Source organism: Macaca thibetana, chromosome 11 (genome assembly GCF_024542745.1).
Source record: "Macaca thibetana thibetana isolate TM-01 chromosome 11, ASM2454274v1, whole genome shotgun sequence".
Classification (NCBI taxonomy): domain Eukaryota; kingdom Metazoa; phylum Chordata; class Mammalia; order Primates; family Cercopithecidae; genus Macaca; species Macaca thibetana.
The window spans coordinates 6,986,702-7,009,229 of NC_065588.1; the positions used below are offsets into that span (position 1 = coordinate 6,986,702).

Sequence of the window (22,528 nt, forward strand, 5' to 3'; positions counted from 1 at the left end):
GGCGCTCATTGGACGGCAGGGACAGGGGCGGAGACTAGGAACGGTGGGAGCGGCGGTGTGTGGAGAAGCCGCTGCCGGTGTCATGGCGGAGCTGAGTGAGGAGGCGCTGCTGTCAGTATTACCGACGATCCGGGTCCCTAAGGCTGGAGACCGGGTCCACAAAGACGAGTGCGCCTTCTCCTTCGACACGCCGGTAAGCCCATTCCCCACGCCCGCAACGAGCACGACTGCCTTCCATCGCCCTGGTCATTCCGCCGGGGCCTGCAAGGCTTGGGCTACCGCCTCCCTGCGATGCACCATGGGACTTGTAGTCTCCCACGCTCCACTCTGCCGTTGCCTTTCAGTAACTGCGGCTGTCTTGTGACTACTGCCCCCGGAAGCCGCCGCGCTCACCTCGTCAGCTCCCCGCCTCGTGGAGCACTGTGGGCATTGTAGTCGCTCACTGCCCTCGTTGTCGTTCTAAGCTAGGGGTGCAGCCAGACCGTCGGACTACATCCCCCAAGTGGACCCTTGAGAAAACCTGGCAGTCGGCCTTGTCTGCCGCGCACGGCTCTCCGGGTTTTGTAGTCTTGTGTGGGAGTGATGGGGGCGACTCCCCACTGTTCTCGGCCGGGGTTGGAGTTGTGGGGTGGGGTCCGCAGTTCCTAGGCGGTTAATAGTCGGGGAATGGGCTCTCAAGAAGTCCGGTTCTGAGAAAGGAAGAGCTAGAGAGCCTTCACCCTGTGGTTAAAACGGACAGGGGGCGGGGAGGGGAGGAAAGAGGAGAGGAAAGCTCTAGTCGTTTCTCCTTTGAAGTGAGCAATGGCCGCAACCCCCACCCTTCCTCCGCCCCCCAGCCTATCACAGACAGCTGAGATAACCCCTTTTAAAGTATTCCTAGAGTGGTGGTTTCTTTCTTGGAGGATGCTAAGGCCTCTTTCCCATCCCGCTCCCACTCTTGGCTAGTTACACACAGCCACCTCCCACACCATGCTTCACGTTTTGCAGGCTCCACCTGGTACCTCCCTTCCTGCAGTTCTGCCTTCCTGTGTCACCCTCAAGCGGAGGCCCTTTGGGGCCTGAACTGAGAAGGCAGCAGCTTGGTTGGGATCCGCCCCCCTCACCACCCCTCCCCTCAAGCTGCTGGGCCCTGCCCAGGGTATTCTGCCAGACCAGCTCATGGCCTGAAAACTGCAAGTCAGAGTGGAAAGCCTTCATTACTGCATCACCAGTACTGAGTAGAATGGCATGATGTGAGGCCCAGTTCAGGATCATCACTGTGATTTGTGGTTTGCTTGGTTTACTAGGCTTTGATCTGGGCCTCAGACAATGTGCTGCTTCTCTGAAGTCTGGCTTTGGCAGAGGTAAAAGAAGACTGCGCAGAGCAGAGCTCCAGGGTTCCCAATCCTTGGTGAAATCAGCATCTTTAATTTCCAACAGAGGAGTTTAATCACTTCAGAGCTCCCACATTCTTCCCAGGAGGAAATGTTTTTTTAAATTACCAGCAGATGGTAGAAGTCAGTGGGCCCCTCTTTACACTGACATTCACTCCTGTCTCTCTCCTTAGTAACGGCTTTGAATAATCCAAAAAGGGTTTTTGTAATCTTCTGACACTTTGCCTCTTTCACCCCAAGTCAAGAGATTTTCAATGTGCCCTAGTTCTTTGCTAACCAACTTCCAGCATATTTGGTTACCTTCAGATTGGGTTCATGGTAGAAAGAGCTTAGTTGACCTCCCTGGTGAGAAATGCTCTATTTGTTCATGAACTTGCAGTACACACTGTTCTAGGAGGTGGTACAGAGCAATCTATGGGCCCGAGAACTACCTTAGTGCACTATTTTTCATATCACAGCAGAGAAATGTTCAAGGCCACTGAGACTTTTATTCCTGGAAGAGGATGCCTGTTGTTGCTCAAAGCCTTGGATCTGAGGGAAGACCCTTACTTTCTCCAATTTCCTCCTCCACCTTCTCCATCTTTACAAAGGCACTGGAGAACTTGGTCAGCTTTGGGGGAAGCCCATCCCCTTCTCAGCTGTGTTTCTGGGTGGACACCCATTTGTCCCTGTTTTCATGGTTATGTGCGTTCTAGCTACCTCAGCAAGTGTTGCGAGATTGTTGTCAGAAGGGGATGGCTTTGAGATTGGTGATTGTTGGGACTTCAGCAGGGATCTTAGTGGTCAGAGGGGAGGCAGAGGAGAGAGGGTGGTGGCTATAGAATGCTGGACTTGATGACCCTGCCAGACGGGGTGCAGGTTTAGCTGTGAGTCCCTAACAAGTCATTGTTTCCCTGGAGCCACACTTCAGCAGGAGAGGAGGGAGAAGACTCACAGTGTGGACCAGGGTTTGACTACCTGGTAGAGTGTGGTAAAGGAAAGGTGTTTTTGGCTGGATGTTTAGTCTTGCCTTTGTAATCCCAGCACTCTGAGAAGCCAAGGTGGAAGGATTGTTCAAGGCCACAAGTTAAAGACCAGCCTAAGCAACATAGTGAGACTCCATCTCTAAAAAAAGAAAAAAATCTAGGCATGGTGATGTGTGCCTGTAGTCACAGCTCCTTTGGAGACTGAAGCAGAAGGATCACTTGAGCCTGGGAGGTTGAGGCTGCAATGACCTATGATCGTGCCACTGTACTCCAGCCTGGGTGACAGAGTAAGACCCCGTCTCTAAAATAAATGTTTTTGTTTTTTTAAAGGAAAGGTAGTTTTGCTTGCTGGCACACTCGGATCAGATATACTGTGCAGGTGCTGGAATCTCGGCTCCTCCGGTCTGGAAGGTTTTCTGAATCATGGAGATCAGATAGGGTTTGTCTTAGGTGTCCCTGGTTTGGGTTCAGTGTCTGACATGAAAGTCCTTCCTCTCCCACGGAGGGACCCTTTTCCCCTTGAATGTCATCTCCAGCACCGGAAGGCCACAATATTTGATCGCCATTGACTTTCTGGATCTGTTAGCCCCAGGAAGGAAGTGAAGGAAGTCCTCTGTGATTGATTGAAGAGCTCCAAAGCCCAAGAAGGAGCAGGTGGAAAGATAAATGGAGGCTGGGGTTGAATGGCGAAGATGAGCTGGTGTTCCTCAGCCCCCTGATGCCCTTGTTGGTTGTTATCAAAGTCATGGGAGGAAATGGGGAGAATCTTAGCTATGTCCCAGGTCCTAAAAGGCTAAGTAGCTTGCAGGGGCCCCACAGTGTTAGCGGACAGAGCATCTCTCTGGAACCAGCGGTTCTGACTCCGGGTTTTGGTCTCCTCTCCTGACCAGGCTCATAACCTCCTCGTGTTTTCACCCTTACCTCTTGTCCTGCAGGAGTCTGAGGGGGGCCTCTACATCTGTATGAACACATTTCTGGGCTTCGGGAAACAGTATGTGGAGAGACATTTCAATAAGACTGGCCAGCGAGTCTACCTGCACCTCCGGCGGACCCGGCGTCTGGTAGGGACAGGGCTGGGGCAAGGCCTGGGTACATTCTGTTCCATTCTGTCTGTATTCTGACCTACTATTGGACTCAGTTTCTTTTTTTCACCTACTTTTGTGTCATTAAAGCTTGGCACAGATGTTTTTTAGCTTTATTCTGAGATGAACCACTACCTCCTCCCGTCTCTCCTCCCCACTTGTTCCTTCGCTCATGCTCATTGCTGATCCAGCCCTTCCTGCTTCTTTGCAGAAAGAGGAGGACCCTGCTACAGGCACTGGAGACCCACCCCGGAAGAAGCCCACGCGGCTGGCTATTGGTGAGCACCACTGCACTTCTATTCTTCTGCCTGAGCTGGTCTTTCTGGCTCTCAGCAGCACCAGGAAAGCCCCAAAGAGTGGGCCTGATTGATGGCCCTAGAACTCTGGGTGGGGCAAGTGAGCTGCTGGATCGGAGGAGGGACACTGACCTGTTGTCATTGCTCTACTCTCCCTCTTTTTCCCTGTCCTTCCAGGTGTTGAAGGCGGGTTTGACCTTAGCGAGGAGAAGTTTGAATTAGACGAGGATGTGAAGATTGTCATTTTGCCAGATTACCTGGAGATTGCCCGGGATGGACTGGGGGGACTGCCTGACATTGTCAGAGATCGGGTATGACTCCCTCCCACGCTCCCCAAGATTCTAGAGCAAGATGGGCCAGGGTAGTGATGTCTGAGGCAAGCACTGACAAAGCTGAAGGCCAAGGGGAAGAGGGGCATGTGGGGCAGGGGGTTGGGTACTGCCTCTGACCCTCTGCTTCCCCCAGGTGACCAGTGCAGTGGAGGCCCTACTGTCAGCTGACTCAGCCTCCCGCAAGCAGGAGGTGCAGGCATGGGATGGGGAAGTACGGCAGGTGTCTAAGCATGCCTTCAGCCTCAAGCAGTTGGACAACCCTGCTCGAATCCCTCCCTGGTGAGGCCTGGCCCCTCTGCCTCGGGCATCACCCCCAGAGCAAGGACATGGAGACCACTTTTCTGGGGGATCTGGTGGGAGAGAGGGTAGGAAGCAGGACAGGAAGGGAAACTTGGAAATGAACAAGACATGGGGATGGCCAGAGGAGAGGAGAGAGAGACCTTGGATTGGCAGGGGGCCTGCAGAGCCCCCTCTCTCTGCCACTCCCACAAATCCCCGACCCACATTTCCGCTGATTCTCTTCTCCCTGGGTTAGTGGCTGGAAGTGCTCTAAGTGTGACATGAGAGAGAACCTGTGGCTCAACCTGACGGATGGCTCCATCCTCTGTGGGCGACGCTACTTCGACGGCAGTGGGGGCAACAACCACGCTGTGGAGCACTACCGGGAGACGGGCTACCCATTAGCTGTCAAGCTGGGCACCATCACCCCTGATGGAGCTGGTACAGCCTCCCCTCCTCCAGCCACTCTCATGCTTAAATGTATTTCATTTGTTAGTAATTTCATGTGACATGTATAATACATGAATGTATTATCTTGATAAGAAAGGAAAATAGGTGCAGTGGCTCACGTTTGCAATCCCAACACTTTGGGAGGCCAAGGCAGGAGGATCACTTGAACCCAGGAGTTCGAGACCAGCCTGGGCAACATAGTGAGACCTCATCTCTACACACATAAAAAAATAAAAATTGGCTGGGTGTGGTAGCTCCTGCCTGTACTCTCAGCTACCCAGGAGGCTGAGGCAGGAGGATTGCTTGAGCACCCAGGAGGTTGAGGCTGCAGTGAGCTATGATTGCACCACTGGACTCCAGCCTGGGCTACAGAGACCCTGTCTCAAAAAAGGAAAATACTGCAGATGATACTAAATTTTTGATTACTCCCCACTCAAATCCTCATCCCTTTCCTATCAAGCCTGTCTTACCTCATGGGTAGAATCAGAATCACAGTTAATTCCAACCCTCACCCTGTTTCATCTGTCTTCCCTGACAGTCCCAGAAGGGCCATGACCTCACTCACATTCAAGGGAACCAAGAGGGTGGACCTTACTGGCTGTCCTTTTGTCCCCTCAAGTCCCTTCTGGGCAAGGGATGGGATGGTGGCCAGGCTAGTCCTGAGCCACTTCCCATGATTCTCTTCCTGCCTTCTGCTCTAGACGTGTATTCATATGATGAGGATGACATGGTCCTGGACCCCAGCCTGGCTGAGCACCTGTCCCACTTCGGCATCGACATGCTGAAGATGCAGAAGGTGAGACCCCTCCAGCTTCAGATTCTACTTCCTGCCCCTGTGAGGGCCCTTCCTCTTCGCCCAAGGCTGAAGTAGGGTTTCGGAGAAATCTTCTAGTTAACCCCATCACCAAGATACACGGGCTGCTTTTAAATATCTCAAATCATGTATGCAGTGAATAGTACTGAGTACCTACTATGTGCTAGATGCTGTGTGAATAAGACGTATGTGGTTTTTGCTTACAAGAATTCTACTCTAGAAGGAAAGGCAGACATTAGTCACATTCCCAGATAAATAAGCCAACAGTTGCAAACTGTGGTGGGTACTATGAAAGAGAGATGGAGGGTACTACAGTAATTAACAGCAGGGTGACCTGGCCTAGTTTAGGGATCAGGGACATTTCCCTGAGGAAATGATGCTTAAGTGACAATGTGAAGGAGGTTAGGGGTAACTTAAGGATGGGAAAAACATTTCAGGTAAAAGGAATTTTTATTCCTCATTCAAGCAGAGGCCCTGAAGACTAAAGGGCCTCTGGGACAATTATGTATGACCTTCCAGAACTTGAACCGGATGATATTCAACATGCCTCCCATGTTTGAGCCTGTAATTCCACAAATTCTAGGCCACAGTCGGGTGTCATCCTAGATTCAGTGAGAGATCAAGGTAAAAACTATAGGGTTGAGTTTCTCACTCAGTCTGAAGTGCCCCTTCTCACACAGACAGACAAGACGATGACTGAGTTGGAGATAGACATGAACCAGCGGATTGGTGAATGGGAGCTGATCCAGGAGTCGGGTGTGCCACTCAAGCCCCTGTTTGGGCCTGGCTACACAGGCATCCAGAACCTGGGTAACAGCTGCTACCTCAACTCCGTGGTCCAGGTGCTCTTCAGCATCCCTGACTTCCAGAGGAAGTGAGTAGTGCTCTCCTTCCCCAGGCCCCCTCCTGGTCAGCACCCTCTGGGCATACTCCCTTCAGCCGCCCTTGGCACCTCTGTGTTTGATTCTAATCTTAGAGTAGTTCCTATCAGCTAGGTGTGTTGGCCCATACCTGTAATCCCAGTACTTTGGGAGGCCAAGATGGGAGAATCGCTTGAACCCAGGAGGTTGAGACCAGCCTGGGCAACATAGCGAGACCCTGTCTTCTCTTTAAAAAAAAAAAACAGGGCCGGGCGCGGTGGCTCACGCCTGTAATCCCTGCACTTTGGGAGGCCGAGATGGGCGGATCACGAGGTCAGGAGATCGAGACCATCCTGGCTAACACGGTGAAACCCCGTCTCTACTAAAATACAAAAAAAAAAAAAAAATTAGCCGGGCGCGGTGGCGGGCGCCTGTAGTCCCAGCTACTCGGGAGGCTGAGGCAGGAGAATGGCGCAAACCCGGGAGGCGGAGCTTGCAGTGAGCTGAGATGGTGCCACTGCACTCCAGCCTGGGCGACAGAGTGAAGACTCCGCCTCAAAAAAAAAAAAAAAAGGCCGGGCGCGGTGGCTCAAGCCTGTAATCCCAGCACTTTGGGAGGCCGAGACGGGCGGATCACGAGGTCAGGAGATCGAGACCATCCTGGCTAACACGGCGAAACCCCGTCTCTACTAAAAACACAAAAAATTAGCCGGGCGAGGTGGCGGCGCCTGTGGTCCCAGCTACTCGGGAGGCTGAGGCAGGAGAATGGCGGGAACCCGGGAGGCGGAGCTTGCAGTGAGCTGAGATCTGGCCACTGCACTCCAGCCTGGGCGACAGAGCGAGACTCCGTCTCAAAAAAAAAAAAAAAAAAAAAAAAAACAATAATTCCTGTCACACTCGGCTGACATGCTGTAAGGGGAGCAAGTTAGGGAGCTGCACCACCAGCACCCCAACACACAAACCCCGCTGATAGTGCAGAGTGCCAGGTCCCCGGGCTCTGTGGCCTTCTGACAGACTCAAGGGTTAGCAGATGGTCTTTATTTTAGGCCAGTGACCTCAGATGAGCACCTAACATGGACATGTAGCACTTGGGGAGGAAGGGGGCTTGGTACACTAAGAAGAAAGGCAGGTTCTCAGCGGAAATGAGTTTACTTTTGAATTTGGGGAACAATTAGAATGTGAATGCTCAGAATATGTCAACAGGTTCTGTCTAATGGAACATGAACTGCCCTTGTCCTCATCCCAGGCTGCCTCCCCTCCCTGGCTCCTGTGCCGCCCAGCGTGCTTACACACTGGACATAGTTGAGAAGGGGAGAACAGGCAGGTTGCTGGAGAGAAGCGACTCCCCACTCTTGACGGGAGCCCATTCACAGAATTAGTAAATGTTTGCTCCCTTCCCTTTTCCTCAGAGCTCAGGCCAGAGCCCCTCCAACCGTCCTTTCCTTGACTTTTAGGTATGTGGATAAGCTGGAGAAGATCTTCCAGAATGCCCCGACAGACCCTACCCAGGACTTCAGCACCCAGGTGTATGTAACCAGGTCCTATGTAGGAAGGCTGTTGAGAGTCATGGCCGTATACCTTCCTCCTCCATGACCGCCTGGGGGGCACAGCACTTTAACCCCTGGCCTTTGTTTTTGTTTTTTTTTTTTTGAGACGGAGTCTTGCTTTGTTGCCAGTCTGGAGTGCAGTGTTGCGATCTCGGCTCACTACAACCTCTGCCTCCTGGGTTCAAGTGATTCTCCTGCCTCAGCCTCCCAAGTAGCTGGGACTACAGGCGCCCGCCACCACTCCCAGCTAATTTTTAAAATATTTTTAATAGAGACGGGGTTTCATCATGTTGGCCAGGATGGTCTCGATCTCCTGACCTCGTGGTCTGCCCACCTCAGCCTCCCAAATTGCTGGGATTACAGGCGTGAGCCACCATGCATGGCCACCCCTGGCCTATTAGGAGTATTTGGGTGACTGTCCTCTGGGCGTGTTGTCTGTCTTGAGCTGGGTTCCTGTGGAATCTAAGGTTTTTCACATTGTCAAGAGTTAGCTAGGGAGAGCCACGAGCAGGGGGTTGAGTTGGGGACATACAGGGTCGTTAGTTGACTGAAGTGAAATGTTTTCTTGGATATTAACGCAGGGCCAAGCTGGGCCATGGCCTTCTCTCCGGGGAGTATTCCAAGCCAGTACCAGAGTCGGGCGATGGGGAGCGGGTGCCAGAACAGAAGGTGCGTCTAGGACTCTGTCCCTTTCAGGCCCTGGGATTGTGGGGAAGCTGAGGTCTGGGAGATGTCTAAAGAAGGCCCCGGGATGACCACTGAGCCCCAGCTGAGTCCCTGCCCTGACTCTTCCCAGGAAGTTCAAGATGGCATTGCCCCTCGGATGTTCAAGGCCCTCATCGGCAAGGGCCACCCTGAATTCTCCACCAACCGGCAGCAGGATGCCCAGGAGTTCTTCCTTCACCTTATCAACATGGTGGAGGTAAGGGCTGGGAAGATGGCACACCCTCATTTTCCTGCAGTTTACTCGCTCTCCTTCCTGCCCATTTCTCCCTCGGTCAGCCCCAACCCAGTCCCATCCCTGAATCCCTACGGTCTATGTCCCTGTGAGCAGCATTTGCACCTAAGGAGGATAGTGAAGGTGACGATCCTTACCCTTGATGGGCTCGAAGCTCAATTCAGATTGCGCCCAAAGACAACGACATGAGAATACTTACTGCTCATAAAGAAAAACACAGGCGTGTTCCAGCACAGTCCCTCAGTGCAGGGGTGGGGCCAGAAATGGGAGGGGTTGGTGAATTAGGGAAGGTTTCTGCTCTGCCCTTATGTCCCTGAGTTCTGAGTGGTAGTCTGCCTTCTCTCCCTGACTCTCCCATGAACCTTTCAGGCCCCATTCTGTTCCCTGGCTGCCCAGACCTCCCTACCCTGCCTCTTTCCCATAGAGGAATTGCCGGAGCTCTGAAAATCCGAATGAAGTGTTCCGCTTCTTGGTGGAGGAGAAGATTAAGTGCCTGGCCACAGAGAAGGTGAAGTACACCCAGCGAGTTGACTACATCATGCAGCTGCCTGTGCCCATGGATGCAGCCCTTAACAAAGGTAGGTTGCTCCATCAGCAAGGCCTTGGCACGGGGGGAGGCTAAGGTCTAGGAGGAATGCTTGGGCACCTGATGGGAGCAGAGTCCATGGAATGCCCTGCTCCACCACCAAGGTTCCAGTCTCGGCCACCAGGAGTAGGTAGGGTTAACCTCGCCCAGTGGACTCTCAGCTTGTTAGCAGAGCTGCGTGGAAACAGAGGCGAGACATACTGGACGTGTGTCGGGGTGCCTTGGAAGGGTAGAGGAGCTGAAATACGGACACAGAGCCAGTAGGGAGAGGCTAAGAAGGGAAAGAAGCAGCACACTCTGAAGGATCCACCAACCCATTCTGTCACCAGAGGAGCTTCTGGAGTACGAGGAGAAGAAGCGGCAAGCCGAAGAGGAGAAGATGCCACTGCCAGAACTGGTTCGGGCCCAGGTGCCCTTCAGCTCTTGCCTGGAGGCCTACGGGGCCCCTGAGCAGGTGGATGACTTCTGGAGCACGGCCCTGCAGGCCAAGTCAGTAGCTGTCAAGTAAGTCCTCTGGTTGGGGCCTGAGGCTGTGGGTCTATGGCACAGCTATCCCAGAGGATATTTCTGCCTCTTCCCTGTTCTTTCATCCCTTTGTGGTTGGAATCCCAGGGTTGAATCAGTTGGGCTGGTAATCTGGCCCTGATGGAACCAAGGGGCCCTGGTAGGGGGAGACACAGGTGCTGACTGCATCTGTCACCTTGTCCTGCCCCAACCACTCCCTCTTCTCCTGCGGCAGAGGGTCTCTTTGTAGCGTAGCCTCTCTTCACTCCCCCTCAGTCATGGCGGAGCACAGGCACTTAGGATCATCTGTGGGCAGAATTTGGATTTCCAGCAAATAGCCCCACTTTGTGCCTACCCATTGGCACCTGGTACGGGCGTGAGACCTGAGAAAGGGCTTTGGTCTTGGGGAGTCAGCTACCCAACCTTTTGCTGCTCCTGCCAGTGAAACAGCTCTTCCTCTGTGTGTGGCTTTTTTTTTTTTCTTTAAATAGAGACGGGGTCTCACTATGTTGCCCAGGTTGGTCTCTAACTCCTGGGCTCAAGCAGTCATCCTGCCTTGGCCTCCCAAAGTGCTGGAATTGCAGGTATGAGCCGCCACCACACCTAGGCCTTTTTTTTTTTTTTTTTTTTTTTTTTGCTCACAGCCTTCCTTCTGGCTTCTACTGCTCCTTGTTGGCTGAGGACAGGCATTAGACACCTGCCCAGGGAAAGAGAAGAATATGGAGGATCTTCTGGGTTATTGGGACTTCTATCCATGAGGGGCTGAACCCCAGGTGGGAGTTTCAGGAGAGGAAAACCCAGGGCATTCTCTGGGTACCAGCACATTCTCTCTTCTCTAGGACCACACGATTTGCCTCATTCCCTGACTACCTGGTCATCCAGATCAAGAAGTTCACCTTCGGCTTAGACTGGGTGCCCAAGAAACTGGGTATGGCTGCTGGAATGAGGGAGGTTATGCAGAAAATGCTAGAAAAAGAAGGGGCTTTAACACATACAAACTAGTGTTTCTGTTTCCTCTGAAAGGGGAAAAAAAATCACCTCCAATGTTTCAAAATGTATCTAGTTTCAAAGCACTAACTAAAAATATTAAAAGACTTCTTTGATTGTTATAGGTATGATTTACAACCAAAAGTGGTTTTTGTAGTTTTTTTTTAATAATTGGTAAGATGTTTTCATTTTGCTAATCTTGAAACAATTAATTCTCGTGAGTCTTACAGGTCCCTGACTGTCATTTGAGAACTCGTGATGTACCTTCATTTTCTAGATAAGGAAGTTGAGACTCACAGGAGTATAAAATCATTCTGTCTCACAAGTTCTAGGTCCCCTGCCCTGTTCATAGCTTATGGTGGCAGATCTGGGAGCAGCATCCTGGCCTCCTGACTCCCAGGCTTAGTATTATTTGTCTTATACTGGGACCCCTAAGATGGGTGCCGTGCTTTTAGCAGCTCCTCTTGACAGAGCAGTTCTGACATAGGGGGGCAGGGGATTGAGGTTCCCGAATCACTTTCCAGGTAGGCCTCCGGGAGCTGCTGAGGTGACCCTTTTCCCACAGATGTGTCCATCGAGATGCCAGAGGAGCTTGACATCTCCCAGTTGAGGGGCACAGGGCTGCAGCCTGGAGAGGAGGAGCTGCCAGACATTGCCCCACCCCTGGTCACTCCGGATGAGCCCAAAGGTAGCCTTGGTTTCTATGGCAACGAAGACGAAGACTCCTTCTGCTCCCCTCACTTCTCCTCTCCGACATGTTAGTGACTCTTCTTCCTGCCTGTCTCTCTCCCGTGCCGATGGGGGCCTCGCTGCCTTGCATCCCCTGCCCCTGTCCTTTGTGTGTCTCCTGTCCTCCCTTTCAAATTTCCTCTGCCCTCTTTGATTGACATGGGGCCTCACCAGAGCACTCCCAGCCACCTTCTGGGTGTGGATGGCAACAGTACCAGCTAATGACCTCTCTGCCCGTGCTACCTCCCTGGTTTGGGTAGGGTGGGGGTATCATGCTCCAGAAACACAGCCCATTCTGTGAGAATGGGCAGGGACCCACATTACAGTTGTGTGGTCATTTTAGTTTTGGGATAAAGGTGCCAATCCATGGGAGAAAAATGCATGGAATGGGTGATTGGAAGAGGGCTGGGTCCTGGCCTGTGGGAGGGAGGAGGAGCAAACAGTGGCCCCATCAGTCGGTCCCTGCACCCACAATTCCCATTGCAGCACCCATGCTGGATGAATCCGTCATCATCCAGTTGGTGGAGATGGGCTTCCCTATGGACGCCTGCCGCAAAGCTGTCTACTACACGGGCAACAGCGGGGCCGAGGCCGCCATGAACTGGGTCATGTCACACATGGATGATCCAGGTAGCCTGGGGTGGGGAGCAGGGTGGGGCAGGGCCTCCATCCTCCCCCAAACAAATCAACCCCTTCACATCCACAGATTTTGCGAACCCCCTCATCCTGCCTGGGTCTAGCGGGCCAGGCTCCACAAGTGCAGCAGCCGACCCCCCTCCTGAGGACTGTGTGACCACCATTGTCTCCATGGGCTTCTCCCGGGACCAGGCCCTGAAAGCGCTGCGGGCCACGGTATGGGCTGCCCCAGCTAAGGACATGGGGCCAGTGGGGAAGAAGTGGGGGGCAGTGAGGGGCCATCCTTCTTGAGCAAGACCAAAGACAACAGGTGTGGTCTGGCCAAGGCTGGGCACCACTCTTTTGTGACTTCGATGAAGGAGCTGAGGCCTGCATTTACTGCTGGCTTTTTTGCCCCAGAACTTGTTAGAAAAAGTAATGCTTCTCTCTGGCCGGGCGCGGTGGCTCACGCCTGTAATCCCAGCACTTTGGGAGGCCGAGGCGGGCGGATTACGAGGTCAGGAGATCAAGACCATCCTGGCTAACACGGTGAAACCCCATCTCTACTAAAAAATACAGAAAATTGGCCGGACACGATGGCTCACGCCTGTAATCCCAGCACTTTGGGAGGCCGAGGCGGGTGGATCACCTGAGGTTGGGAGTTCGGGACCAGCCTGACCAACATGGAGAAACTCCATCTCTACTAAAAACACAAAATTAGCTGGGCATGGTGGTGCATGCCTGTAATCCCAGCTACTCGGGAATGCTGAGGCAGGCGAATCACTTGAACCTGGGAAGTGGAGGTTGTGGTGAGCCAAGATCGCGCCATTGTACTCCAGCCTGGGCAACGAGCGAAACTCCATCTTTTTTTTTTTTTTTTTTTTTTTTTTTTGAGACAGAGTCTCGCTCTGTCGCCCGGGCTGGAGTGCAGTGGCCGGATCTCAGCTCACTGCAAGCTCCGCCTCCCGGGTTCACGCCATTCTCCTGCCTCAGCCTCCCGAGTAGCTGGGACTACAGGCGCCCACCACCGCGCCCGGCTAATTTTTTGTATTTTTTAGTAGAGACGGGGTTTCACCGTGTTAACCAGGATGGTCTCGATCTCCTGACCTCGTGATCCGCCCGTCTCGGCCTCCCAAAGTGCTGGGATTACAGGCTTGAGCCACCGCGCCCGGCCGCGAAACTCCATCTTAAAAAAAAAAAAAAAAATTAGCCGGGCGTAGTGGCGGGCACCTGTAGTCCAGCTAATTGGGAGGCTGAGGCAGGAGAATGGCGTGAACCTGGGAGGCAGAGCTTGCAGTGAGCCGAGCCGAGATTGCCCCACTGCACTCCAGTCTGGGCGACAGAGCGAGACTGTCTCAAAAGAAAAAAAAAGTAATGCTTCCTTCCTCTCCAAGAACAATAGTTTAGAACGGGCTGTGGACTGGATCTTCAGTCACATTGATGACCTGGATGCTGAAGCTGCCATGGACATCTCAGAGGGCCGCTCAGCTGCCGACTCCATCTCTGAGTCTGTGCCAGTGGGACCTAAAGTCCGGGATGGTCCTGGAAGTGAGTGTCCCCGGGAAGCAGGACAGGCCTGGTGGAATCCGGTCAGTCTGTTACACCAGATCCCTCATTCAGGCAGCTCTGCCCTCCTCAGGGGTCAGGGGCTTCTCTCCACCTCAACGTGGCATCTGAGGGTGGGGTTCTCTGACATGGAGACAGGCTCTGGCCCAGTACATGCCTCACATTCCCTGAAACTTCTGTCCTGAGTCTGAGCTGTTGTCTGTATCTTTGGACTGTCACTCAAGCATTCCTCTTCTGTTTCCTTCTCTGACCCCCTCTCTCCTTCTCTAGAGTATCAGCTCTTTGCCTTCATTAGTCACATGGGCACCTCGACCATGTGTGGTCACTACGTCTGCCACATCAAGAAGGAAGGCAGGTGAGTGCTGGCCATGTGCTTTTTGAATGGAGAATGGTGGTGGGAATGAGGAGGGCCATCTGGAAGTCCTTGGGATAGCTATGGGAGAAGGTGAAGGGACTGCCTGGTGGGGACATAAAGTGCCAGAGAGTGACAGAAGGTCTTGCAGCACTGATTGGCCCAAGGGCTGGATCTGGCCACCAGCTTTTTTTAAAAATAGAGATGGGATCTCACTATGTTGCCCAGGCTAGTCTTGAACTCCTGAGCTCAAGTGATTCTTCTGCCTCGGCCTCCCAAAGTGCTAGGATTACAGGCATGAGCCACCACGCCTGGCCAGGCGCCCTGCATTTGTAAAATTTCACTGGAACCGGAACACACTTGTTTATGTGGTGTTTGTGCCTGTTTTCACGCTGCGGCAGGAAAGTTGAGTCGTGTCAGAGACCAGAGAGAGGGCCTGCAGAACCTCAAATACTATCTGGCCCTTTTCAGAAAAAGTTTACCAACCCCCACCTCCCTGGAATGGGTTGGGGGTGGTTGCAGAGGTACTGGAGGATCTGAAGACATAATAGGGGCCGCGACCCTTTAGGTTGTGAAGCTCCCTTACGGCAGGTGGTGGCTGGGCTGTGGATTTGGGGTACGGGCAGAGAATGTGGAGAGCACTTCCAGGGGCCATGGCTGAGAGACTACATGATGACACTTGGAATGCCCAGTTTGTTCATCGTTTTCTGTTTTCCCCACTTCCCCAGATGGGTGATCTACAATGACCAGAAAGTGTGTGCCTCTGAGAAGCCGCCCAAGGACCTGGGCTACATCTACTTCTACCAGAGAGTGGCCAGCTAAGAGCCTGCCTCACCCCTTACCAATGGGGGCAGGGGAAGACCACCTGGCATGAGGGAGAGGGGCTGAGGGATGGACTTTAGCCCCTCTGCTCTGTACCCTTTTTCCTTTTGTCCCCGGCAGCAGGGAAGAAGCTGGAGGCTGTGGGAGAATGGCCGGGCAGAGCAGAGGGGCAGCGATAGACTCTGGGGATGGAGCAGGATGGGGACGGGAGGGGCCGGCCACCTGTCTGTAAGGAGACTTTGTTGCTTCCCCTGCCCCGGAATCCACAGTGCTCTGCTTCTCTGTTGCCCTGCCCAGCCCCCTGGTGTGGAGGGAGGGGTCTGGTTTGTGCGCGCGTGGGTGTAGCTTTGTGTGTCCTCTCCCCAGGCGAGTGAGCACCTGTGCCTCCCCTCCCCCTTTGTTTGCCCCTGTGTGGTTGGTCAAGGAGGGATGTGAGGGAAATAGGGACCCCCCCCTTGCCCTCCTGCCTCAGTCTTTCCCCCACCCTGTCTCTTCCTTGTCCTTCTCTGGAAAATGCCAAAACACGATGTGAATAAAAGTACAACTGCTAAATTGTGTCCTGTTTGATACCTTGGGAGAGGCTTACCTTCCCGGGGTTAGCAGGAGGACGTTTCAGAAAACTCCTAACTCTGGCCCCCTCCCCCCCAAAGGCAAGTCTCCACTTTTCACTCGTTCTAGAGCTCTAGGAAAATTGGGGTTGGGTGGGGAGGTGTAGAGTGACAAAGTGCCGACACAAAGCCAAGGAAAGACGGAGTGAAGAGCCCTTCTCTAGTCACACAGGAGTCCGAGTATTTCCCAGATATCCCTAGTGGCTAGCTGGCTTCAGTCTGGGACTCAGTCCCTACAGTTCCTGCCAGGCCTTGCCAGCCGGGGCGAGGGTTGGGACACTCCTGGTGGCCTACGCTTCTCTGGGCTGCCCCTCCCGCTGTGAACCCTGTATTTGTCCCGCAAGTTTTGACTCAGGTAGACTCCCTGGGTACAAGGTTGCCTGCTCAGTAGTCGGGCACGAGCTGCTCCGATGGGGGAAGGAGGTTGTCTATCCCATAGTTGGAGAGGGGCCCTCTCTGCCACAGTAGGCGATTTGGGCTACGGCCAAGTTGCCAACAGCTAGCTCCGCTGAACCACTTCTGGCCCCGTGGGGTCAGCGGGGGTTCCCCTGAGCGCCGGAGCTCACAGGTCTCGCCTTGTCCCGAAAGCCCCGCAATCGAGGCGGAGGCGACCGAGCCCCCGACGCGCCTAGAACGTTGCCACAAGAAGGGGGAACGTCGGAACAGTGCAACACGGGGCGGCGGCCGAGGCGGCTGCAGGAGGGCGGGCGGGGGGCAGGGCTCCGGGGGACCGGGCGGGCCATGGCGGAGGACGGCGAGGAGGCGGAGTTCCACTTCGCGGCGCTCTATATAAGCGGGCAGTGGCCGCGGCTGCGCGCAGACACTGACCTTCAGCGTCTCGGCTCCATCGCCATGGCGCCTTCCAGGAAGTTCTTCGTTGGGGGGAACTGGAAGATGAACGGGCGGAAGCAGAATCTGGGGGAGCTCATCGGCACTCTGAACGCGGCCAAGGTGCCGGCAGACACCGGTAAGCCCTCGCCGAGGAGGGGCCGGGGCCGGGGCCGGGGCCGGGGCGGGAGTGGCAGCGTCCTCTCCCGAGGCCTCGAGGCCGGTGTGCGCACGGACCTGATGATGCAGGGCTGTGGGACGAGGGCCGCTGGGGTCCGGGCAGGGGCCTCGCAGCTGCAGCCCCGTCGGTGCGTCGAGGGGGCAGGGCGGAGCACATGATGCCCCTTCGACCGTGGGGCAGGTAAGGACGTTTTGGGTCTTCTGGAGGAAGGTGGCCCCGGGGCGCGCACTGGGGCTGTGTCCGCCAGGCGACAGGTTAGGAGCGGAACCCGAGGCTCTGCAGGAGACCAGGGGAGGCTGACCGCAGACCCCGGGGTCGGGGAGGAGGCTGGGCCGCGTGGGCTTCCCGCTACCTGCCCCTTGGCCTCCCGCGCCGTGCGCCGCAGCACGTAGCCCCAGACTCCTCCCCTTCCTTGCTAGCGGCCGGGTCCCCGCGCCAAGCTGCTCGGGGTCCCTGAGCCTCCAGATCTGACCCCTTCCCTTGGGCAACCTGTGCGACTCCCGCGTTCCACTGAAGGGACCGAGCCGGTGCCAAATAGCCTGAGCGATTTGGGAGTGAGGAGCCATCCTACCGCCTTCCCCAACCTGGAAACGGCAAAGCGCAAGGCCTCTGAGTCAGTTAGCTCTACCACCCACGGGCAAAGGATGCTCTCCTCCATCCTCCTTCCTCCCTCCACCGAAATCGGAGAGTCACGGGCCTGATCCAAAGAGGCATCCCCTTCTCGTTCATTCCCCAGAGGCCCCAATACAAACCCCAGGAGTTGGCCCCTCTCCTTTTGCTACAGATCCTTGCCTTGCAAAGGGGAGATGAGGATGGGCTATTTTAGAAAGGAAGCAGAGTTGGCCCCTACAGAATGCTGAGTCTGTGAGGTGCCTATGCCCAGAATAGCTCGAGGAAATTGGAGCCACAGCTGTTAAAAGAGCAGAGGGCAAGGCGAGGGCCGTGGCCTCTCAGGGGTATCTGGAAGGCTCTTCGAGTTGAGTGCAGACCCAGCCTCGGCTGGAAAGTGGACAGAGGTCATCTTGCTGGGGTGAAAAGGGGAGGAGAGCAGAACCAAGAAGAAGAGGGTGAGGGCTTTGGGGCTCCAGGGCTCCGGTTAGGAATTGTGGAGAATGAAGGCTTTCTTTAGTCTCATCCCCCTGTGGTACCATCTTGCCCTCAGAAGTGGTTTGTGCTCCCCCCACTGCCTATATCGACTTCGCCCGGCAGAAGCTAGATCCCAAGATTGCTGTGGCTGCACAGAACTGCTACAAAGTGACTAATGGGGCCTTTACTGGGGAGATCAGGTGAGATCGAGGTGGAGAGGGGTGTGTGGGACCCTTCCCTCACACTTCCCCTGTGGCTTTGAGGGGAAAGCCACAGGACGGGCTCCCTGCTGAACCTTGGCTTCATCTCTTCCTTTAGCCCTGGCATGATCAAAGACTGCGGAGCCACGTGGGTGGTCCTGGGGCACTCAGAGAGAAGACATGTCTTTGGGGAGTCAGATGAGGTTAGTAGCCAAGAGAGAAGATAAGGGATGTCTTTTTCCAAGAAGGATGTCTCACCAAGTCTGTTTCTCAACAGCTGATTGGGCAGAAAGTGGCCCATGCTCTGGCTGAGGGACTCGGAGTAATCGCCTGTATTGGGGAGAAGCTAGATGAAAGGGAAGCTGGCATCACTGAGAAGGTTGTTTTCGAGCAGACAAAGGTCATCGCAGGTATCTCTGGAAAAAGGGACCTTTGAGCCTATCCAGGGCCACAGAGACTCAGAGGGTAGGGTCAGGCCCTGGAGCCTGTCTTGGTCCCCATGCTGATCCAGAAAAGGAAAAGGGGGAGGGGGAGTGAGAATCCTTGCTTGGGGCCTATCACTTCTCCAGCCCCCAAGGTAGATGCCACCTGGAAATCCCCCAGTGTCCACCAGGGGGCAGTAGACCACCGTCCTTCATACTCCTGGAGACCCTTGCTGGAGAGTTCTTTCTTGTTCACCCTTCCCTCCATCTGTGATCTGTGCCCTGCAGATAATGTGAAAGACTGGAGCAAGGTTGTCCTGGCCTATGAGCCTGTGTGGGCCATTGGTACTGGCAAGACTGCAACGCCCCAACAGGTAACCGAGCCCAGGAGCCCTGCCCTCATCCCAGCCTGCCTCAGTAGGTTTGGACAGACACAGACCATCTTGGGCAACCCCTTATTTCAAAGAGACGGAGACCTTGGGCCCAGAGACAGTGACTTGTCCAAGGGCATCCAGTCCAGGGCCTGGCATGGATCGGAGCCCTGGTACTCTGACTCAGCCAGAAACCACACTAAGTGTCCACTGGTGCCAGTGATTCTTCCTCTTAGACAGAAACGGTCTTCCTTAGTCCAGCTTCTTGTTCTAGGCCCAGGAAGTACATGAGAAGCTCCGAGGATGGCTTAAGTCCAACGTCTCTGAAGCAGTGGCTCAGAGCACCCGTATCATTTATGGAGGTGAGTGGCTTTGGTTCCCGGCTGAGGGGGAGTGGGCTGAGGACTAGACTGAGCCCTCGGACATGGAGGTGGGGATGGGGTATACTCATCTCATTCTTGACCAAGCCCTTGTTCTGCTCCCTTCCCAGGCTCTGTGACTGGGGCAACCTGCAAGGAGCTGGCCAGCCAGCCTGACGTGGATGGCTTCCTTGTGGGTGGTGCTTCCCTCAAGCCCGAATTCGTGGACATCATCAATGCCAAACAATGAGCCCCATCCACCTTCCCTACCCTTCCTGCCAAGCCAGGGACTAAGCAGCCCAGAAGCCCAGTCACTGCCCCTCCCCCGCACATGCTTCTGATGGTGTCGCCTGCTCCTTCCTGTGGCCTCATCCAAACTGTACCTTCCTTTACTATCTTCAGCCTGTAATGGTTGGGACCAGCCCAATCCCTTCTCCACTTACTATAATGGTTGGAACTAAATGTCCCCAAGGTGGCTTCTCCTCGGCTGAGAGGTGGAAGGGGTGGGATTTGCTCCTGGGTTCCCTAGGCCCTAGTGAGGGCAGGAGAGAAGCCATCCTCTCCCTTCTTACACAGTGAGGCCGAGATCCTCCCCTCCGAAGGCAGGAGTGCCGCCCTCTCCCATGGTGCCCGTGCCTGTGTGCTGTGTACGTGAACCACCCACATGTGAGGGAATAAACACCTGGCACTAGGTCTTGTGGTCTGTCTGCCTTCACTGGACTTGCCCAGATAATCTTCCTTTTTGAGGCAGCTATATAAATGATCCTTTGTGCAAAAAAAAAAAAAAAAAAAAAACCCAAGAACAGGTTTCTATAATAGTACCTCTTACTGTTTTTACTAGAAAAAAACGTTTTGCGTAGCAAACTGTCATAGCCTTGAATGCCGGCTCCCTCTCTTCCTCTGAGTGGCTCTGGGGCTGTTGATTTCCTCAGAGCTTGGGTTGGGGTAGGGGCCCAGCCTCACCAGCTTTCAATAGCTGGTCTAGGCCAGCAGTGCCTCCCCACCTTCCCAAGGGGAGGGGTGGTGGCAAGGCCTCAGCACAGTCTGTGGTATCACAGGGCTCACTGGTAGAGCAGGCAGCGCTTCATGGCAGGGGGAAGGGCAGGGCAGATACCTGGCCGAGCCGGGTATCCCCCAGGGTGTGGCGCACACACAGGTGGCTCCGCTGGGAGAGAGAAGGAGGGGAATGTGAGTATGGGTGCAGCCACCAGTCAGACGTCCTCAAACTACAGGGTCCTGCCCAGATGCCTTTCTGCTTTCCTGCTTTGAGTGTGCCCACCTTGGCTGAAAGGGGAATCTGAGATGCCCTGAAGTTCTGCCTCCCACTTAAGATTTCACACATCCCTAGTCAGAGCTGGGGTGAAGCGCTGGCTAAGGCCCTCTAAGTGACAGGCCAAGGTGGCTCTGACCGTGGTGGAGCTGGCCCAGGCTTTGACTCCAGAGGCTTGGGAGCTGGGGCTGAGGTGAGGAAGGATGGCCGTCCACTCTACAGCTCACACAACTGCAGAGAGCAGCTCCAAGCCCTGGCCCCAGTCAGTTCCTAGGAAGGCTCCTCCCCTGCTGCCCCTCCCTAAGGCCCTGCCTCCTCCACTGCTCTCCTCCCTGGTGCCCAGGGCCCCAGTGTCTCCATGCTGAGGAAGGAAGTGGGTATGTGGCACACAGACAGGTCAGAGCCCGGAGAATCCGGTACACACCCCGGGTACCTGGCTCTGCCTGTCCTCCTCCTTTTGGACCTGTACATCAAACCCAGTACCTAACCCTTTGCGCCTCTTGCTCAGGGGTTGATATCTCCTGAATTCTCTCATCCCTGGAGTGCCTCCCTCCATTCTGAAGGTTCACCATTTACTGGCCAAGAAAACTTGAGAAAGTTGCTTTCTCAAGCCTGTTTCACCTCTATTGCTGTTGGATTAAATAACAGCCGTAAAGACCCCTAGCCTTTCCCAGCACTGAACAGAGGCGAGAGGCAGGCTGGATGAAGGTGCATCCCCTCTGCTCTTGTCAGAAGAGTTTCCATCCCAAACCGCTGCCACCAGGGACAGAAAGTTCTCCCCACATCTGCCCCAGGCCTCACCTCTCCTTTCGCCCAGGTAGCGGATGCGGACCTGGCACTGGCCCCAGACAGCGCTTACTGCCGGATAGAGGGTCCTGCCCTTCAGTCCGCGGAAGGCTGTCCCCAGGTAGGTGCTCCCAATAGCGTAGCCCAGAGTTCCCTCCTCCATGTCCAGAACCAACAGCAGCCTCTCTGGCACCTCCGGCTGCTCACCCTAAGTTCCCGCTGGATACTGGGGCGCTCCGGGCCCCTTGGTCTGATGGTACAGCTTCCCCCGCCCGATGTCCCAGCCCCACGACTCGCTGTTGCTGCCCAGCAGCGCCGCGTAGTGCTTAGTCGGCAGTGGGGCGCGGGCCGTGGCCATACGGGCCCCTCTGCTCTAGGGGCCAGCTGATCTCCCAGGCGTGCAGGCGTCTTGAATAGCCCCTCTTACCCCGGACACCATCAGTGCTCTGGGACATGGGCCTCCGCTCAAAGTACAACCCTCCTTCCTTGACCTCGATGTTCTCTGAACAGTCTATGGGGTTCCAACTGTGGCGTCGTTGGGCCCCCCGTTCAGGAGGGTGTGCAGACAGCAGCTCTTCCAAGCCCTCGGGACAGGAGACGTCAGGGTACAGGGCCTGTGGGGTGGGGGTGCTGCTGCTGTCCCCCGCCAGGGCTGTCTCGCCCATGGAGGTGAGGAGCTATAGGGCTCCCCGAAAGAGGCTTGCTGGGGCGTCTCTCTTCTAAAAGTTGAGCTCCAGTTTGAGATTGGCCTGGAAGCGAGTTGGGAGAAAAGGGGTGGAGGAGCAGAATCCTGGCGGGGGGTCGTCACCCAGGCACCCCATCCTTTCACCCAAGTTTGCCAACTGGCCCGCTCCTCCCCCCTCGCTGCCCGAAAGCTCCCGGACCCCTCATCTGCCCTCGCCCCATCTGACCCAGGTCGCCCGAGACTCTCGCGAGTTCGCCCCCTTTGGGCCTCAGCAGGGACCATCCGCTTTACTCGCCCCGAGCCCTAGCCGCTGCCCCCGAACCTCGGTTGGCTTCCCAGCCCAGGAAGTCGCCGGGCCTCTGGAAGAGCCGGGCGGAAAGAAGCCGAGGCGCGCAGGGCGCACACGGCGTGCCGCTTCCGCCCCCAGCACCTCCCTCGGGCGGTGCTCACCCCGCGGCCCCGCCCCGCCAGGGCCCTCCGGGGCGTTAACCCTCTCATCGCCGCCCCGGGTTGTGCAGCCCGAGGCCGCGCCCCTGTATGGCCTCGCCCCTTCGGTGGCAGTTACCTGTCTACCCGCTGCAGCCGCGGGGAGCATGCCCCGCCCCCTGGAGCCCA

At 55.3% G+C, this 22,528-nt stretch overlaps 4 protein-coding genes across 7 annotated transcripts in view; 2 read left to right on the forward strand and 2 right to left on the reverse strand.

Moving 5' to 3' along the window:
* The window catches only part of USP5 (ubiquitin specific peptidase 5), a 28,952-nt gene extending 13,283 nt beyond the window's left edge, over positions 1-15,669 (forward strand). Inside the window, exons 2-21 of the mRNA XM_050747401.1 lie at positions 4-193; positions 3,274-3,399; positions 3,632-3,698; positions 3,894-4,027; positions 4,182-4,327; positions 4,584-4,768; positions 5,479-5,573; positions 6,272-6,465; positions 7,906-7,977; positions 8,580-8,667; positions 8,795-8,920; positions 9,381-9,534; positions 9,872-10,046; positions 10,886-10,974; positions 11,599-11,790; positions 12,249-12,392; positions 12,469-12,614; positions 13,772-13,925; positions 14,214-14,298; positions 15,024-15,669. Of these exons, the coding sequence (XP_050603358.1) occupies positions 83-193; positions 3,274-3,399; positions 3,632-3,698; positions 3,894-4,027; positions 4,182-4,327; positions 4,584-4,768; positions 5,479-5,573; positions 6,272-6,465; positions 7,906-7,977; positions 8,580-8,667; positions 8,795-8,920; positions 9,381-9,534; positions 9,872-10,046; positions 10,886-10,974; positions 11,599-11,790; positions 12,249-12,392; positions 12,469-12,614; positions 13,772-13,925; positions 14,214-14,298; positions 15,024-15,117 (2,577 nt within the window). The 5' untranslated portion in view covers positions 4-82 and the 3' untranslated portion in view covers positions 15,118-15,669. The remainder of the gene's footprint in view (positions 1-3; positions 194-3,273; positions 3,400-3,631; positions 3,699-3,893; positions 4,028-4,181; positions 4,328-4,583; positions 4,769-5,478; positions 5,574-6,271; positions 6,466-7,905; positions 7,978-8,579; positions 8,668-8,794; positions 8,921-9,380; positions 9,535-9,871; positions 10,047-10,885; positions 10,975-11,598; positions 11,791-12,248; positions 12,393-12,468; positions 12,615-13,771; positions 13,926-14,213; positions 14,299-15,023) is intronic.
* Positions 1-22,528, reverse strand: part of PIANP (PILR alpha associated neural protein) — a 259,612-nt gene that overhangs the window by 167,831 nt on the left and 69,253 nt on the right. The gene's annotated exons all lie outside the window — the stretch shown is intronic.
* On the forward strand, positions 11,522-19,865 carry TPI1 (triosephosphate isomerase 1). 4 transcript variants are annotated; one of them, XM_050747485.1, is made up of 8 exons: positions 11,522-11,525; positions 16,551-16,692; positions 17,897-18,020; positions 18,139-18,223; positions 18,298-18,430; positions 18,731-18,816; positions 19,088-19,175; positions 19,304-19,865. In XM_050747485.1, the coding sequence occupies exons 2-8, from the start codon at positions 16,578-16,580 to the stop codon at positions 19,420-19,422; spliced, it is 750 nt and encodes a 249-aa protein (XP_050603442.1). In that variant the 5' UTR covers positions 11,522-11,525; positions 16,551-16,577; the 3' UTR covers positions 19,423-19,865. The 4 variants fall into 4 exon arrangements, with proteins under 4 accessions (XP_050603442.1, XP_050603441.1, XP_050603440.1 ...); XM_050747484.1 differs by lacking the exon at positions 11,522-11,525 and adding an exon at positions 16,451-16,454 and having other exon boundaries at positions 16,544-16,692; XM_050747483.1 differs by lacking the exon at positions 11,522-11,525 and having other exon boundaries at positions 16,464-16,692.
* On the reverse strand, positions 19,356-22,348 carry SPSB2 (splA/ryanodine receptor domain and SOCS box containing 2). Its single transcript, XM_050747505.1, is given in 4 exon segments — positions 19,356-21,132; positions 21,134-21,584; positions 21,586-21,977; positions 22,236-22,348. Coding segments are annotated over 3 exon segments (789 nt in total). The 5' UTR covers positions 21,894-21,977; positions 22,236-22,348; the 3' UTR covers positions 19,356-21,102.